At 31.2% G+C, this 19171-nt stretch overlaps 1 protein-coding gene across 3 annotated transcripts in view; it reads right to left on the bottom strand.

The window, feature by feature from the left end:
• Nucleotides 1-19171, bottom strand: part of LOC145260493 (SWI/SNF-related matrix-associated actin-dependent regulator of chromatin subfamily A member 2-like) — a 99777-nt gene that overhangs the window by 54024 nt on the left and 26582 nt on the right. For all 3 annotated transcript variants that reach the window (XM_080118624.1, XM_080118607.1, XM_080118616.1), the window contains exons 2-3: nucleotides 18908-19075; nucleotides 16463-17258 (exon numbers count right to left, since the gene is read on the bottom strand). In XM_080118624.1, coding sequence (XP_079974750.1) covers nucleotides 16463-17258; nucleotides 18908-18991 — 880 coding nt within the window. In that variant the 5' untranslated portion in view covers nucleotides 18992-19075. The remainder of the gene's footprint in view (nucleotides 1-16462; nucleotides 17259-18907; nucleotides 19076-19171) is intronic.

The following is a 19171-nucleotide window of genomic DNA, read 5'->3' as shown; positions in this document are numbered from 1 at the left end:
AATGAGAATAACCAGTCAGACGAGCATTCAGCATATGAGAAGGATTAGTTGTGTACGGTGGGAATTTTAGCAATCAAATTTAATTAGAAAAATGAGCAGAAGGAAAATCACATTGAATTCAAAAAGGATTCATTTGAAAAGCGAGAAGAACAAGTTTTAGCAAACGGCATAAATATAAACCAAAGATTGCGAAACATACTAAAAAGAGTTTTGTTATGTGTCAATCAAATGAAAAGCTTTAAAATAGTTTGCTGTCGTATAAAGGAAATAAAGGCAATTCTACATAATTTATGGCCTCTATTTAGTCTCGAGAGACAATGGATACCCTCTGTAAGGATGGCTGCACTTGCCATTGTGAAATAAGGGTTGTACTATTTCCAACTATTCAGAGTCGACACTGCTTGATTTCAGTGGCAATGAGAAATCAAAGACAACTGGAAACAATGTCGAGATAAGGGAAGAGCACATACAACACCTGGTATTCCCAGATGATCATCCATTTTAGTACTGACCAAGATCAACTTTGATGATTTGACAAGAATAATTGTGCCAACGTAATTATGCCATATATTACCAACAGCCTAAAATGTAAAAACAGAAATTGAAGGGGAGGTGTCTCGTCTATGTGTATAGAGGGCAACTTCCAATTTTTTCCCTTAAACTCCAGTTTCAACTAAGAAAATCAAAATTAAAAGATAGCGAGTGAAATTCACCATTGCGAAATACTCCACATCTGCACTGATCATCACTCTCAACCTAACAGTAATTTCACTGCATTTCCACTTCTTGTGCATGCAAAGCTTACAAGTACCACAAAAAAAATTGAATTGCACTTGGCTTACTTTTCCACAAACTGAGCGAAGAAACTTTCTTCTTTCCAACACACAACAACCACTGATCATCACTTTGGTTTTGCTAACATACACTCTCAGACCTTTATTCTCCAGAACAATTTCTTCAAGTGTTCAACTTAACTAGTAGGTCTTTCATTGTTTCACAGATAAATACAATCATCACACAAGTCAACATCTCTTCTGAACAATATGTACAAAACTCCTTGTTCCAGATAAATATAAGACCAATAATATTTTGCCCAGACATAAACCCAAATTGCATTTCATCTATGCTTATTTGATTTCTTATTTGTAAAAAAAACAAAAAAGATGCGCTGTTGTTTGTGTAAGTAGTATCTTCTATCAAAATTTGCTGCTCAATTATTCTCACTTTCACGCTCTAACCCATCAATTTTTAGTCTCTGTAATTACTTCGATCTAGTGCTTTGTAACAATTCATAACTGTATTAAGTTCTGTCTTTTCGGATAGCCTATTTTTTTATGATCTGATTTGTCAAGTCTGTCATTCTCTCAATGCCTATTTCCTCCAGCCTTACCCATCTTTATCTTACAGCTTCCCACATTTCTTTTTCAATTCTTATAGTTAAACTAGATACTACTTTAGCAACTTTGGTTTTTTTAACATTTGCACGAAACCTCAGTATTGAAAAATTTCTCATGGTGGCATTTCCAAGCATCATTCTTATTTTGTTAATTTGTTGCAAACATTGCTTATCCTGAATAATTCTTTTGCTCATCTATTTGTAGCCTATACGGCTCTTCTAATCACCAACAAGTTTGGTTACATATATATATATCCTTTCATTTCTTTGACGCTTCCTATGGCAGACCAGACAACCGAATACTCCATCACTTGCTCTCTAAACTCACGTTTCACAAGTTCTTAATTCATCCTATAACATATTCTCTTGAGTAGACACTTTCTCTTTACTGTGGTTTCAAAAAATAATTTGCATATGAGAAGACTGGCTATGATAAAAAAGGAGAATTGTGGAGGAGAACGAGTCAAGTATTTGGCAGTAAAGAAAACATGTTGAAGTCGTACTAACACGAATGTTGTGGGAGTACTGTCAATTTCTCTTTAGATAACAAACCATTTTCAGCAAAAAAAGTTTGGGTTCTATCGAGGACTAGCTGTGTCTAGCTGTGTAGTGAAGGACAGTTGTGTCCGCCCGTGTAGTAAAGGGCAGTTTAGTCTGGACGTTTAGTGAAGGTTTGCTTAGCCTGGATGTGTATGAAGCACTGGAGATGTAAAGTTTATATGTGAAATGATCTTCAAAAATCATGAGAACATGTGGTTTAAAAATATAATTTGCATAATAGAAAAAAAGCATGCGATAAGAAAGGTGGTTAATTCTGGTATAATTTTTTTTTTATTTACATTTATTCATATTTCAATTTTCTCACTTGTGTTCAAAGTCATTGCTATTTTTTTTAAAATTATTTTTTTAGAAAGGAGTAAGGGTTAATGAATGTATGGTAGTCAATGGAGCAATATCGTAGTGATCGTTAGTTATGGAAATTTGGATTATGTAAGGGGACTGCTCATCAAAAACTTGTTCACATTGGACTTGAAGACGGCCATATTGTAGTCAGCTGGAAAGCAGGAAAACAGAAGAGAGTACAGTTCAAGAAAAATGCTTCGTTCATGGCATCTAAGTTTAGGTTTAGGCACAAATAAAGAGTGGGGGAAATTATTGATAATGGTTTCAGCTAGACAAGTGTTTTTCATGAAAATTTGGCAAGGGGGGGGCACTGTATATTGGAGCTCAGACGAGCACTTGCCATGAAGATAACGATAGAGCAAACACAGGTTTCCAATGTCTCTTCTGTAGAAAAAAGGTTGCAGAGAAAAGGAATCCCGTACTAGGTTACAACGTCTATTTTGAACTCTAAAGACAGGATAGGAGGCTTCTGGTAGCTCCTGCCAGATGTGGCAACAGTGTTCCATTCTAGGATGTACTTGGCTTTTATTAGCAATACACATGGCCATTAAAACGCTTTGGATAATCACAGATTTCAAGGGGTTTCTGCTAAAATAGTCATATTTTAAAAACCAAAGCACTTTAAGTCTTCAAAATACCGTTTTGTTCAGAAATGAATATACTTTCAAATGAATTAGTAAATAATAACATACATTATATATTTTTAGAGTTTTAAGCAAATAAAGTGATAAAAATGTGAACATCATAAAACAGCATTTTCAGTAAGATTTTGTAACGACTCCCCCCTAATTTCTAAACATTTGTACAGTGTTTCTGTTAAGAATTTTTTTAATGAAATTTGTGAAATTAGCCAAAAGAGATGTCATTTTTAATAATTTCGAGTATCCGAAATTCATTTGACCACTCGTTTTTTTGTTGTGTTAAAAAATAGATTTCAAAATGATAAGTATTGAAAATTTTGAAAAAAATTTTCTTTGGACACTCACTATTAAATAAAACAATCTTTTTACTATGTTTATTCGTTAAAAAGATGATTGAACAGTGTTTTCTCTAGTGGTACGTAGCAATTTAAAAACATAAGATCTGAAAAAATCGTTATGAATTTGAATCAAGACTTCTGTAGTATTAGTGATAGTAGCAGCAGCAGCGATAACATGGCGTAAACAGACGTTTTGTTTTTGTTATTCCAAATCGATTTGTTTTTTAATTGAAAATCTGGTTATAAAAAAAATTTCTTAAATGTTTAGTTAGAGCTATTTTGTTATCAACCATACAAATATTTTTTTGTAAATGTTAAAATATTTTAACAAGCGAAAATGTGAAATATGATGTTTTGGTTCACGTGTATGAACGGTACACACACTTCTAATTTTTGTCCCTTAAAAAATGTTTTCAGTGAATTATTATCGAATGGAAACTACCCGATTATTAAAAAAATAATAATAAAATTAAAAAATAATCAATATTTAAAGTAGGAGGTGCTCAGTTAAAAAATAAAAAAACGGTAGGAAAAGACATGAAATGTAATTAAAAATCAAAATAACATTAATTCCAAATGTTTAACAATCTGTCAGCTTTAGCAAAAACTTGTTTCTTTTTTTATATTTAAATAGAATTTAAATACTTGATATTTTTCCAAGCATCTTGTTTTCTGGTAGAGGGACGTCACTTTTTTAAATAACATTTATTTTTGTGTTTGTCATAATTCTTGTAAAGTTTCACAATGGGTATCAAACACCCTCTTAAAAAAAAAAAAAAAAACTTGCTTAATTCTATGTCTAATCCTAGGCATGAGTGGCAAGCCTCCTCCTAAAACCTTTAACCTTAACAATAATGCTAAGTACAAGTGGCAGAGCTCCCCACTAAACAAACTTCCTCTGTGAGCTCATCTAAGCGTAAAAAAAAGGCATAAAAAACGTTTAAAGAAAGTGCACATGATTAATCTCCCATAAAAATATAAATTGGTCAACTGTCCTAAAACGCTAGGATCGTCTTGAAATGGTGAATTATTTTACATTTATGTGAAACCAACCCCCACTCTAAATTCTAAAATTGTTTGTTTTGTTTCTATCAAGTCTTCAGGATGTTCACACATAATTTTCTTTAGCCCTATCATTAACCCAAAGTCAGAGTGGCAACCTCCCCACCTAATAATTGCACAAAGACCCTCTAAAAACCACGAATAATCGCCTTTTAGAAAACAAACAAACAAAAAAAAAAAAACACCCAGAATTTATCTATCATAGCAAAATTGGGGGGGGGGGGTAACGGCTTTAAAACGCTCGAATGATTCAAAATGGGAAATCATTTTACATTAAATTCTAAAATAATTTTTGTTTATCTTTTATTAAAGTTTTTCAAATTGTTCACATGCAATTGTCTATAAAGGTAGAATCACATATTTTGGAGAGGTGGTCAGATGGGGAGGGGTAGCAGAAGGTATTAATCTACAATAATACCAAAAAAATATTGCAACATATTCATTTTTAACCAATCCTAGATTTCGATTTAAGTTTTTGGCACATAAAATGCATTACAACTAAACTTTGAGTTCTCTAACTTCTTTTCTGTTAATGAATACATGGCAGTTTTAAGCAATTGCAGCATATTTATGTGCATTTACTGCAGATTATTTGGAAACCATTCATTTCTGGAGATTTTCAGTAGCATATTCAGATTCCTTCCACAAATACACTTATATGGCAAATTTCATTGCTTAGTCTTGTGTTTTAACAAAGATATAGCATTTTTACTGAAAAGTGCAAAAAATGTGACAAAACGCATATGGTCTTAAAGAGGGGAAAATATCCAAACACGCAGGGCATAAAAATATTCATAACTTCCTTGATTTTAATTGGATTTAAAAAATTTAAAACTATTCTTTCTTAGCTTATCAAGCTCTTTCTATATATACCAATATTGGCATATTTTAAGTAGTGGTGGGACGATTAATCGGAATCGTAAGAATCGTGTATTTTGGGAGGCATCGGAATCGGAATCGCATCGTTAAAAAATACCTTAATTTTCCGATTCCTTCATTACGATTCTTTTAGTCTGATGTTGAAAAAAAGAAAAAAAATTCCTGATATTTCTAACTGCAAGAGAGAAATGTAGCATGTTATAAAAAAAACCCAAAGAAATTCATTATTAACAGGGCAATGCTTAGTGCCCCCTCCCTTACAAGGTTCATTCATTCAGATCTATTGTGATCTAAACTACAAAAGAGTTAACTTGACAAGAAGTATGCAGGGCTCTAAATTGCGAGTAAAAATAAAAAAAAAAAACGCTTATCTTTTTGGCGACTGTTTTTTTTACTGACAAATCTTCTAATAGTGAATGAAAATGCTTTTTCAACTTATATTTTCTTAAAACGAGCAAAGTCAAATTATTTAAACAGTAAAAGGTTTAATAGAACAATATACTTTTTTTCCTTTTTTAAAAAAAGGCTTTTGAAAGAAATATCTCTAAAATTGATCACGTATTATTTTGCAAAATTTGGACAGTAGTCGGCTTCTTTTAAAGTTTAAAAAAAACCGACCCCATTCCTATCTCTTCCAAACCTAAAGTTATTAAATAACCCCTTCGTTAATTTAAGGGTAATTAATTCAATTCAGTCAAGTTGTTTTTTTTTTTTAATTTCATTGAAATAAAATCCATTTTTTAAATTTTTTCTCCAGAAAGATAAAACCCTGAATTTGATTATATTAAAAGCAGAATAATATAATCTTTTTTCTAGAATTTTAAATTGAAAATTAAAAAAAAAAAAGTGTTTGACGCAGTTTTTTGCCGAACGAAAAAGAAATTAATATATATTTTTTAAAAGGTGTTGTAATCAATTAATTTTTATGTCTAAATAATATTTACGATTAATTAAATAATTTCATTTTAAAAAGTATTTATAAATAGAATTTTACTTAAGACTTATAGTTTAGCAATATTGAACCGCATCAACCATGTGTGAATTGAACACAGTCAACCAAAAAAAAAAATTCAAAAGAAATGCATATTTGCATTTCATTATGTAAACTTTTATACATTGGTTTCAAAAATTAAATTCTATAAGGTTTTTTTTTTTTTTGTTAACTACTGGTTGGTACAATTTACCGCTCCATCCCTTTATATTTTTTTCTTTTTGTCTTTTTTAGCGGATTATTTTCAATTAATTATCCAAATAAGTGACTAGCTTTAAAAACAAAATTTAATAGTAATTTATTTGTTTACAGATAAACTGAATTTTCTAATATGGCCTCAAAGTCCAAAAAAAGTCTTGCGTGGAAACTTTTTGAAGTTGATGAAGATCATGAGTTGAAAGCCATTTGCAAAGTCTGTCAAATTAAAATATCACGAGGAACAAAACCATCTAACATGACCACAACCAACATGTTAAAACATTTAACTATGAAGCATCCAAATGAATTGGAGGAGCAAAATAAAAAAGAAAAGGAACAAAAAATTACCAACTAGTCACTCAGAGCAGTTTTATTAGTGAGGGTCGAAATCGCAGTGTCTTTTTTTTTTGCCTAAGTCACCAATTTTTTTAACCTTCCTTAACTTCAAAGAGTAAATACAATATATACAACTAAAAAAAATAATTTTTTAAAATGCTGATTCTATTCATGAAAAATTCTTTTAACTAGAAATTAAAACTTAGGTAAAGATAGCTGACTGACAGCAACAGGAGCACTGGTTAACTACTGAACCACATGGAAAGGTGTGGGGGAGGAAAAAAAGGAAATTAAAGGATGATAATAAATTATGATAACCGTCTTTGAAAGGCACTAAACTCCTAAAATTTACTTCTTTAAAATTTTAAGCAGCATTCCCCGGCGATTTTAAAGCACTCTCTCTCCAAAAAAAAAAAAAAAAAAAAAAAAGATTTAATTTTTAAGTTTGGGAAAGATATATTTATTATAACCAAATTCCTGTATGAAGACTGGATCTACTTTATTGGACGTTAATTTGTGAGATAAGTAATTTTTCAATGTTTAATGTTTTTAAAGTTTCAATTATCAATAAAATTTTTTTAATTGCGTTTTTTTTTTCAATTTATTTATAAAAAAAAAAACAGGGTTTAAAATGTATTTTTCAAGGTAACAAGCTTCGAAATAAGTCTAATTTAAAAAATCACTTAATTTTTAATTTCGACAACACTGAGAATTTAATTATTAAAAAAATATTGAAATGTGACATTTTTTTTATTTAACATTTCTATTAGTTCAATTAATTTTCTTTCAATTCATTTCACTCAACAAACTTCACCATTTTTTGTTTTGTTTTATCGGGTTTGTATTACTGTACACATAGATTCGAAAAAGTTGTCAAAAAACAAATATATAACAAATAAATGTTATCAAAGGCAAGATAAGTTACTTTTCTACCAAACTGGATATATTTTTCGTGTTTTTATTCAATGTAACATATTTATTCAGCTCGAAAAACATACAGTGCTTACCGATGTATTGGAAAATTCAAGATGGTTCTCTCTTTAACACGGTAAGTTTGGGAAAAGGTGTTATAAATAAAAAACTATACAAAATACTATTAAAAACCCGCCGAATATATGTCAACCTATGTCACGGTAACATATATTGAGCGAGTTTTTAACAGTATTTTATCTGGGTTTTTATTTATAACACCTTTTCCCAAACTTACCGTGTTAAAGAGAGAATCAGACGCCATCTTGAATTTTCCAATACATCATAAACACTGTATGTTTTTCGAGCTGAATAAACATGTTACATTGAATAAAAATACGAAAAATATATCCAGTTTGGTAGAAAAGTAACTTATCTTGCCTTTGATAACATTTATTTGTTATATATTTGTTTTTTGACAACTTTTTCGAATCTATGTGTACAGTAATACAAACCCGTTTTATCTTTTTCTGTAATTTTGGTGACTATTTTTGCTCAATTTTATCTAGTATTTCATTTGTTTTTTATAGTGGTATCATTTTTATAGGTGTTCCTTTGATATACCCTATTTCAAAATTAGGTTGGCTAAACTTATTCTTCACGTTAGAAACAACGTGTAAAAGTAATGAAAAAGTAAAAAAAAAAACAATAGGTGTTAACTACTCTTTGTGAATTATGGAGGTCTGAAGAACTGCCGTCACAAATACAACTATCAATAGCCAAACAAAAAATCGTTTTTGAAATTCCTTTACTTGTAACTTTTCGCTATACCTACCTTTTGGTATAAAACACAAAAACTTTCGATTAATGGTATTTCTCAAATATGGTCGTTAACTTTGGAAGGGTTATTTTGTATCTACAGCGCCATGTCACGTGGTATATTGTTTTTTTCATTACGCACGTTCATTTATAAATTATTAAATTAAATATTTATCTTTTTTATATTTAATTAGTATATATTTTCTTTCTCTTCCGCTATATTTTTTTTATTTAATTCATTAAATCTGTAAATTATGAGGACCAAAATAATGAATCTTGTTAATTTATTCTCTAATTTTCTTGTTTTTGTTCTGTTATATAAATTCTATTTTATTTGTTTTTGCTCTGAAGGATAAATTCTATTTTCTTTGTTTTTTTTCTGTATTCCAATTAAGTAAAATAAATTTTCTCTAAAATAAATTTTGCTAATTTTTCCGTTTAGTTTACTATATAATAATTTTATTTAAACCAAAACACGACGGTGTAGACATAAAATATCTCTTCCAAAGTTAGGGAACATATTTGGGAACTACCGACCATAAGTATAAAACTACCTGGTATATTTCAAAACAATAATTCCCTAGGAATCGGAATCGTACTTGGTATTGGAATCGTTAATCAATATTTTCCTGGAATCGGAATCGTATAAAAATTAGGAATCCTCCCAACACTAATTTTAAGCCATTTAAATTTTTTCATGTGTATTGCTATTCTTATGCAGATAGAGAATTGCATTGGCAGTGAGATATCTGCTGATGCGGTAGAATGATCCAACCATTTTTCAGCAACTTTGAACATGGATTTGATGTACGTGTTCTATTTCAGATCAAGAGTAAAGGTCAGACCCAGAAGCTTATCAAAACATGGAGCCTCCCCAATACGAGAGCTATTCATTTTAATTGATGCCAGGCGGGGGTCTGAGTTTTGATGATGGAAAGATAGAAGCTTGGTCTTAGATGCATTAAAATTAACCAACCACCTCTTTCCCCATTGCGTCACGTGCTGAAGATCGGAGGAGAGAGAATCAGAGAGAACTTAGTCCTTTACTACCTTTGAAATGTTGCCATAGATAGTAGGATCGTCAGCATAAATGTCTACAAATGATCTTAGGATGTGATTTGGGAGATCATTGATGAAGATCAGGAAGAGAGTTGGGCCCAAGATGGAACCCCTGAGAGATACCAGCATTAATACTATGAGCTTCTAATTTCTGTCCATCAACCACTGCTCTTATAATTCCATAAGAGAGAAATAATTTAATAAGACACTTCCAACTATACTGTAAATTCTATAATCAGGAGGCCATTGTTGTGAAACGTGTGTTGCTTCTTTGAGACATTTTACTTTGACCCACAAGATCAGATGGTTCTTTTTCCTACATATGTGGTCAGTCACATCTCATTGAATTTTGATAAAACAATATTTCTAAAATATTTATACGAAGACATATTCTAAGCTTAACTAAACGGTGTCATGCTGATTTTTTTTTTTTTAACTTTAATGTAATTCAATATCTTACATATATTATTTTTCATTTTTTTCATTGTTGTAGAAAAAAAAAAAAGGTTAAAATAATTGCACAATCAAAAAAAAAAAAAAAATGAATAAATTAATAATAATGAATTCAACTTTTTTATATGCAGGGATGTATGACCCCTCCCCCTCAACTCATACTTTTTAAATAGATATTTTTTCTCTTTCCTTCTTGTAAATACTACTTTGATAGTATTCCAATAAAAAAATCATTTAAAATGTGTAGGGAGAGGGTAAATTTTCAAATTATAACAAAAACATTAAAAAATTTAATATACAATTTTTCATGTCAGTTGGATATAAAATGATTTCTCTGAAATTAATTTTTTTTTTTAAATTACAGCATTGATTGAAAACAAATGAAGTTTTTTAAAACTTGATGCTCACTTTTTCAAGGGATTGGTTCGGTTTGCTATGCAAGTTTAATACGAAAATATATTGTTCAAATTCTGAAGATATTTGCAAAGAGGATTTTTTGGCTAAAAAAAGTTAAAAATCAACTAGTAAATTCTTTTTATGCTAAATTTGCTCATTTCCCCCACCAAATTTAATAGGTATTTTTTAAAACCAATTTTATTTGAAATAAGCTGAAACTATAGTGCTTAACTGATAATGTTCTGAATTATAAGAAAAAAGAAATTTGTGTTTGTGGTGGGGGATCATATTTCCAAGTCGTGTTCACAAATCAAAATCTACCACAAAATAATATTTGAGATCATTTGTTTTTAATTTATATATAAACTAGCAATCGGTGCCCGGCGTTGCCCAGGTGTTTTGAGGTGTATGCTGAGAAAAAAAAAAAAAAACGGTCAATTTTTTTAAACTTTGACCCCTATTATGACCTCTTAACATTTATTGTTTAGGGATCAAGTAAAGTTAATAAGTTAGATCCATGTCCAAGGAATCTATATCTAAAATATCACGTGTTTAGACCCAAAATTGTAGGAGGAGTTTGGTAGAGTTCTCAAAGGTCAAATCGTTGAATATTGACCACTTAATCGCCAAATTTCTGTCGAAAACCTATCACATCGATTTTCCCAAATCTCAATACCCTGTATATCAAACTTCGAATCTCTAGGCTTAAAATTGACAGAGTTTTAGCGTAGGGAAATGCACACAGACGCACAGATACACACAGACACTATCACTTATATATATATATATATATATATATATATATATATATATATATAAACATAAACATCATATATATAAGGATAATAGTACGCCATATATATAACAAAAGACCATTATTTACTGAAGTGAAAGGAAAACCCGGGGGAACTTTACCCAAAAATAAATCTATATTTTTTTGTGTGTATTGATAGTCTTATCAACACCCCTTTTTTCTATTTATTTAAAAAGAAAATACAACTTTATTATTTATGAGTCGTGGAATTGAATTCATCTACAAAAGATCTAGCTAATGTGCATATTTTTTATCGTTTTTAATTAATTCCCTATTAGTTTTTTTTTCGGTTCTCTTATACGATGATCATCTTTATTTAACTATTACGTGTAATTATATTCATACACATATTCTATATGATTTATATTTGCGTAATATTCGTGTAGAAATGAAGAAAATCAAATTTACTGTGTATTTATCGTGGCCTTCGTTATAAAGACGTTTTAAGACGGTCTTGGTGTTAGTCAGCGGGCTTGGTTGCCATAACAATGTGACGTAGCCAAGGACGGTAGTGGACGTGAGTGTGTGTGCGTGTGTGCACGTGTGCTGGAAATTATAGTAGTACAAATAACGTTTGTTTTCGTGTTGTCTGTACGTGTGTGCGGTTAACGCCAGAGTGTGTGTGCGCGTGTGCTGGGAATGGATCACAACGTTTGTTTTCGTGCTGTGTTTATATTATGCATATTGTTTCGTATCTTATCAACTTTTTCGAATCTATGTGTACAGTAATACAAACCCGTTTTTCGAGCTGAATAAATATGTTACATTGAATAAAAACACGAAAAATATATCCAGTTTGGTAGAAAAGTAACTTATCTTGCCTTTGATAACATTTATTTGTTATATATTTGTTTTTTGACAACTTTTTCGAATCTATGTGTACAGTAATACAAACCCGAAATGAAAAGACCACGAGTGAACGCGTTTTTTTTTTTTTTTAGTTTAGTTTCATATATATATATATATATATATATATATATATATATATATATATATATATATATATATATAAAAATAAGTATTTTTAAATTTTATCTTTCTAGCTTTAAAAAAAAAGTTTTAAAATTTTATCAGCCGGCATATTTTATTTTTAAATATTGAAAAATTTTAGGAAAATCAATTTTTGCTAGATTTTCAAAACATTGTTTTCGTGTTGTGTGTACGTGTCTGCGGCTAGCACCAGAAGTATAAGTATTTTTAAATTTTATCTGTCTAGCTTTAAAAAAAAGTTTTAAAATTTTATCAGCCGGCATAATTTATTTTTAAATATTGAAAAATTTCAGGAAAATTAATTTTTGCTAGATTTTCAAAACATTGTTTTCGTGTTGTGTGTACGTGTGTGCAGCTAGCACCAGAATGGCGGCCGTGATGTCGGAGGTTGGATTGTTAGATTGTGTAAGTTTCGTATTTTTGTAATTTGTAAATAACAAGTTAGGAAAAAATTAAACCCTTCCAAGATGGACAATAAATAAAGCCATAATATTTTATGGTAAAGTTAAGAGCCTATGAACCAGTTTTTTAGGAGATGTGATTATTGGATTAACCAATCAGAAATCGTCTGTGGCACACACATCTCTGTTTTTATAGATATATAGAATAGATAGATACCCTTGCAGTATTCACCTGGAAGTGTAGAGATATACACCATACGCATAAGACTAATCCAGAGTTTTCCAAGATTTCAGTTTCTTTTAAGTATACAAGGGGAAAATTAAGTTTACAAAATTATGATATAAGCAAAATCAAAAAGGAGATAGTAGTGTTCCTTATTCAATGACAAGCAACACCAGGTTTTGCTACTAGTGAATACATATATATATATAGCATGTTAGGAGGTGATGAAAAAAAAATCCAATAAAGTGTTTGATCGTGGATGTGAGAGCTGAAGATACAATATTTATTACGACATTATATATTTTTTTTTGGTGCAAGTCTATAAATGGTCCACAAGTAATCTTTTTTACTATAAAAATCTGAAAAAAATCTTTATAATGTACATACTTGTCACTGCATGAAAATATCATATGCTAAAAATCACGTAAATCGATCAAGTAGTTTTTTTTTTTATTTAAGAAAATCAAATATTATGAGACCCTTTATCGAAGAAAAACTTCCCACCATCTTGTTTTTGAATGATAGACTTAAAGTTTCAAAGTTTAAAAACTTAACGTAAATATCGACAGCAATAGATTACGATTATGGAAGTGCATGTGTGAGTAAGTGTATGAGTGTGTGTGTGTGTGTGAGAGAAAGAGAGAGGGGGAGTGTATGCCTGTGTGTGTGCGCCCAAGCGTGTGTATATATGTATGTTTAGCGGGGGGGTTATGGAAAACCTCTCTGAAAGGTAAATATCTTGTTTAAACGAACACCTAACTCCATATAAGTAAGGGTACGACAACGGTAATAAATGTATAATGAAATAAACTAGGGGGAGGGAGAAGGAATGGATTGATTTCAAGGTAAAAGGGTACTGAAAAAAAGTAAAAGAAAGGAGGTAAGATTACGTTGTCTTTGCGAGGTCTGGGGGGGGGGGGAAGAGTAACAGCTTCATAAAAGGTTATCCTTATTATGGGGGGGGGCTAATATGGTTAAGGAAAGGAGGTTAGGTAGCGAAGAAGGCTGAGATAGGACTTAGAAGAGGGTTGGTTTGGAGTTTAGAGTGAGAGGTGAATGCGGTATTTAAGAATCTTTGTTAATTAGACATCTTTGTGTTAATTAGGGTGTGTAGGTTAAGTTATGCTGTAGTTAGGCCATTTGGCAAGGAGGAATTTCCTTTTGTGGGGACATTGTCTGAAGATCTCATTTATTATTATTTATATTTTATCTTTACTTTTTATTTTAATTTCATCCTAAATTATATTTAAATTAATACATTCATGCTTTATTTCATTATGCATTTATTACCGTTAATTGTCGTACCCTTATTTATATGAAGTTATGTGTTCGTTTAAACAAGATATTTACCTTTCAGAGAGGTTTTTCATACCCCCCCCCAAACATACATATATACACATGCGTGGGCGCACACATATACACGCACACACACACACACTCACTCACACACTTACATACACATGCGCTTCCATAGTCATAATCTATTGGCGTCGATATTTATGTTATGTTTTAAACTTTGAAACTCTGAGTCTTAAACGCTTGTTTAATGGTTTTTTTCTGTTTGTTCACTTCGTATTGTGTGCAGTTTTTCAATTGTCGCTGATGAATTTACGCTGTTTCCAACCTCTTATGGTTGATTTGGCGTAATGAAACCAATGGTACGACTTTGAAATATGTATAGTGTTGTATACTAGCAGTTCAGCCCGGCTTTGCTCAGGCCCTATGTACTGTTCATAACTTTATATATATTATATATATATATATATATATATATATATATATATATATATATATTAAAAAGTTTTACTCCTGTCCAGGTAACCTACATCTAAAATTTCAAGTGATTAGACCCAAAATTGGTGGAGGAGTTTGGTAGAGTCTGCAAAGGTTAACTCTTTCAACTTTGATCTCTTGGAAGCCAAATTTTTGCCCAAAAACTGATTAAAAAGCTTGGTGCATGTCTGAATACCCTTTATGTAAAATTTCAAATGTTTAGACCCAAAATTGGCTGAATAGTTTGCTAGAGACTGCAAAAGGTCAAATCTTTTGAACTTTGACCCCTTAGCAGCCAAATTTTTGGCCAAAAACCAATTAAAAAACTTGCCCTATGTCTGAATACACTTCATATAAAATTTCAAATGTTTAGACCAAAAATTGGCTGAGTAATTTGGCAGAGACCAGAGATGTTAAATTTTAAAAAATTTGACCCCTTAACATTTGTTTTACGCTCAAATCAAATTAAAGTAACTTACATCTAAAATTTCAGTTGTTTAGACCCAAAATTTGTGGAGGAGTTTGTTAGTTTTCAAAAGGTCAAATCATTGAACTTTGACCCCAACCAATTAAAAAGATTTCCCCAAATCTCAATCCCCCTTATGCCAAATCTCGAGTCTGTAGACTGAAAATTGACAGAGTACTTTGGCAGAGAAATGTACACACACACACACACACACACACACACAAACAATTTCACTTATATAACATTGAAAAAAATAATATTAACAATTGGAAAAACAAAAGAAAATGTGAATGTTGAAAAATGGATATCATTTTCAAGTTTAATCACTAACACTTTGCTGTAAACAATGTTTCTCCTTTTGATTTCTTTAGTCAGCAGTATAGATATGTGTTTTATGTATTTCTACAATGGTTTTACTCATGTTATTTGGATTCTTCAAACTACTGTTCTCATCTTGAGTGGCATTGTCAATGTTTTGGTCGATGGAACCTTCGACCTTCTTCAGGTGTATCTTGTTGAAGTCGGGGATCTGGATAGAATTTCAAACAGAACCCTTTATTTACTTCACGGGGGTAATATGCTCTCGTTCCATCAGCGATGACTGGATAGAAGTCTTAAGTAATTCACAATTATATTTTTCTATCGCCAACACTGAGAATTGAACCTTGAATCTTCAGAAGAAGGTCACTTTTACAATTGATTTTTTTTTCAAGTATTCTAACCACTGCGCAGGTCTGCAAGGATCCATAGTGCAGTGGTTAGAGTGGTTAAAAACATTTCTGAGTTTGACAAGATAAACCTGAAGAAGGTCGGAGGTTACATTGACCGAAATGTTGAATGTTGTGAAAATAACACTCAATATAAGAACAGTATTTTGAAGAATCCAATACAATGCTCATCTCAAATTCAGAAACGTAATGCTTTTACTATCGTTAAGAAAGATTGTATCAAGCAAATCCATTTGTGCCTTTTCTTCTATATGTATAGATCATGAGACATGCATCAAATTTTTTTAAGTAAAAAGATTTTGTAGATTCATTTGAATCTTTCACCTGCTTAAGGTTCATCTTGCCAAACCCAGAAATCTGTACTGAACTTTGAATGAAACATTTTTATTTAATTCACAATAAAAAAAGGTTTCAGTTAAAATTCCATATAGATTCTGGACACACCTGAAGAAGATCGGAGGTTACAATGGCGAAAATGTTGTGAGAAAAAACATTTAAGATAAGAACAATATCGAATAATACAAATTGAACTGTAATTTCAAACTTTGTTCAAATTGATTAGTTTGACCCACCGTTTTTAACTCGTCATGTTGTAGAGTTAAGAGAAAAACAATTATTAACAAAAGAAAGAGAACAACTGTGCTGATAAGTTGTGATTGCAAAAAGAAACTGAAATGACTCTCTTACCTTGTGGTCCTGAATCATTTGTATCCATTCCTTGTGGTTGTCCAGCACCGGTCACTGGTCCCTGGACAGGGGGACCATTCATATTGGAGTTCATATTGCCAGGCATAGTGTTATTAAGTCCAGGCATATTTGCTGCACTTGCGGGTGGCATGTTGTTCATAGATGGTCCATTCATACCAGACGTTCCACATGTGTTAGGGCCTTGCATATTAGAATACATGTTACCAGGGTTATTACTGGTATTTGTACCGGCATTGTTATTAGTTCCCGTGTTGTTGTTTCCCCCGGCAACACCACTAACATTTCCACTGCCACCACCAACGCCTGAGGATGGAGGAGGAGGAGGAGGAGGGCCACCCATACCTGAAGAGTTCATATTCATGTTGTTAGCGTTTGGACCCGCGATATTATTATTATTAGTGTTATTCATGTTGGGTCCATTCATAGTATTTCCAGGTGGCATGTCATTAGGTCCACTTCCCATGCCCATCCCAGGTCCCATGCCCATCCCAGGGCCGGGTCCAGGTCCCATACCAATACCAGGGCCAGGTCCACCTCCCATTCCCATTCCTGATCCAGGCCCACCTCCCATTCCCATTCCAGAGCCAGGTCCACCCCCCATTCCCATTCCAGAGCCAGGTCCACCCATGTTTGGGGGAGGTCCAGGTCCATTTCCACCTCCTGCACCACCGCCTCCTGCTCCTCCCGATACAGACTTGGTCCGATTTGCTATCATCACTAGTTGAGAGTAACGAGGATCATCATGCATCCCTTTCTCTTCCATTGAATTAATTGCCTGAAATAAAATGAAATACAAAACTTTGTTTCATTTATTTGCACTTTTATTTCACATAGAAAAAAATATGATACAAATTAGAATCAATGATTTTTTTTTATGCTACTTAATTTTTATTTCTTTATTCTTAAAAAGAAATTACCATCTATGTGGAAAGTTTATGATTGAGCCCTGCATCCTTCGATATTCATTAGGTTTATTTTAAGTGACATCTTTGATGGTTGTTGTGTTTACAATGATGTTTCCTATGCTAATCTCATGTTTTTGTAATGAAGGAACACTTGTACACAGAGTGTGCGCCCTCATGACAAACAATCCAAGCAACTCGTAAAGAATTAGTCTTGCTTTACGGATATAAAACTACTTGCTGTATTTCTTCAGAGTTCAAAATATACATTTAAAAAAATAATAATAGTTAACCTTATGATCCACAAAGAGATTTCAACCAAGTTATCTGCCAACTTTCACCAAACTGTTATAAAAGATCAGAATTCGGCTTATAATGACAATGTCTAATTTAACAGCACAAATTCTCTGTCATATTATATGAAAGAAGAAACCCGTTACAATCGGTTTCATGTTCACCATTTTTGACATTTTGTGCATTTCATAAGACAACATCCCCTTCTTTATCATGTGATGATCTTGATGTTGTTACGTTATTATAATTATTATTATAATTATTATTATATTATTATAATTATTATTATAATTATTATTCTTATAATTATTATTATTATTATCATTATTATATTATTATTATTATATTATTATCATTATAATTATTATTATATTATTATTATTATTATTATTATAATTATTATTATTATTATTCAAGTGCATTCAAGAAATTTAAAATGCATTTTAGCATTAGAAAATGCAAAGAAAATATAAGAAACTCTTGTGCTTGATTTCACAAACATTCTTTTACTAATGGGATTTGTGTTTTGGTAAAAATTTTAATTCAAGTGAAAAATGGAAAATTGTCAACCGATTTTCTTTATTTTTATTTAATTTATCCTGAACAAAACAGAAAAAAGAAATAAGATGCAATCGATATCACCATTTGATTGTTTCTACGTTAGTATATCCGTTACTTCACATTTGGAATTACAGACTCGCCCAGGTGCAAAGAACGATTAATTTTATATTTATTTCATCTTGCTGATTTTGCACAATAGCAATATTAGTAAAAATTATTCTAAAATAAATCTAAATATTTTTCATTTGTCTTCATTTATGTAATGTCAGGTTGAGTGTAGAATTATTAATGTTTTACATTTAATAAAAGACAGCTAAAATGGTTTAAAATAACATTTTTCTTTTAAATTTGCATTAAAAGTTATTTGTACTTTAGGGAGTTAATATTATTTTATTTCAAGAATAATAATGTGTTGCTTGTTTTTTTGTTGTTTATACCAATATAACATAAAATAGAATTTTAAATAACACCATGGAATTTAACAAATTATAAATAAGGGATAATAGTGATAAGTTTGCAAAAAATGTAATAAAAAATTAAAGAAAAAAAAGGGTTCATCTTTTAACTCCCTTTTCACTTCAATCGGAGAACCAATAATGTCTATTCCCATAATTTAAAAGATGACTTTCAGTTTAAATATAAGGGGATAAAAGGAGAAGAGTCTTACATTTCGTAACCTTTGTACATTGTCCTGTGGGTATCCAGGAGGGGGAGGGGGCGCAGTCATGATGGGAGTGTCTTCGTTTGACATCCTGCTTCACTCCTACTGGCCCTGGCCCTGCCCTCGATCAATTTATGCCACAGCAGCAGTGCAAGTAGTAGCAACACACGCAACCTGGAAAAAATGACAAAAATTTAAATCACAACAAATCAAATCTTATTAAAAAAAAAATTAAACAAAACGACTAATTTTCTATCAAGATGAGAGAAG

Source organism: Euprymna scolopes, chromosome 3, assembly GCF_053919585.1.
Source record: "Euprymna scolopes isolate OS-2025 chromosome 3, ASM5391958v1, whole genome shotgun sequence".
In the NCBI taxonomy this organism is placed as follows: Eukaryota; Metazoa; Mollusca; class Cephalopoda; order Sepiida; family Sepiolidae; genus Euprymna; species Euprymna scolopes.
This window is presented reverse-complemented; position numbering and strand designations above follow the sequence as displayed.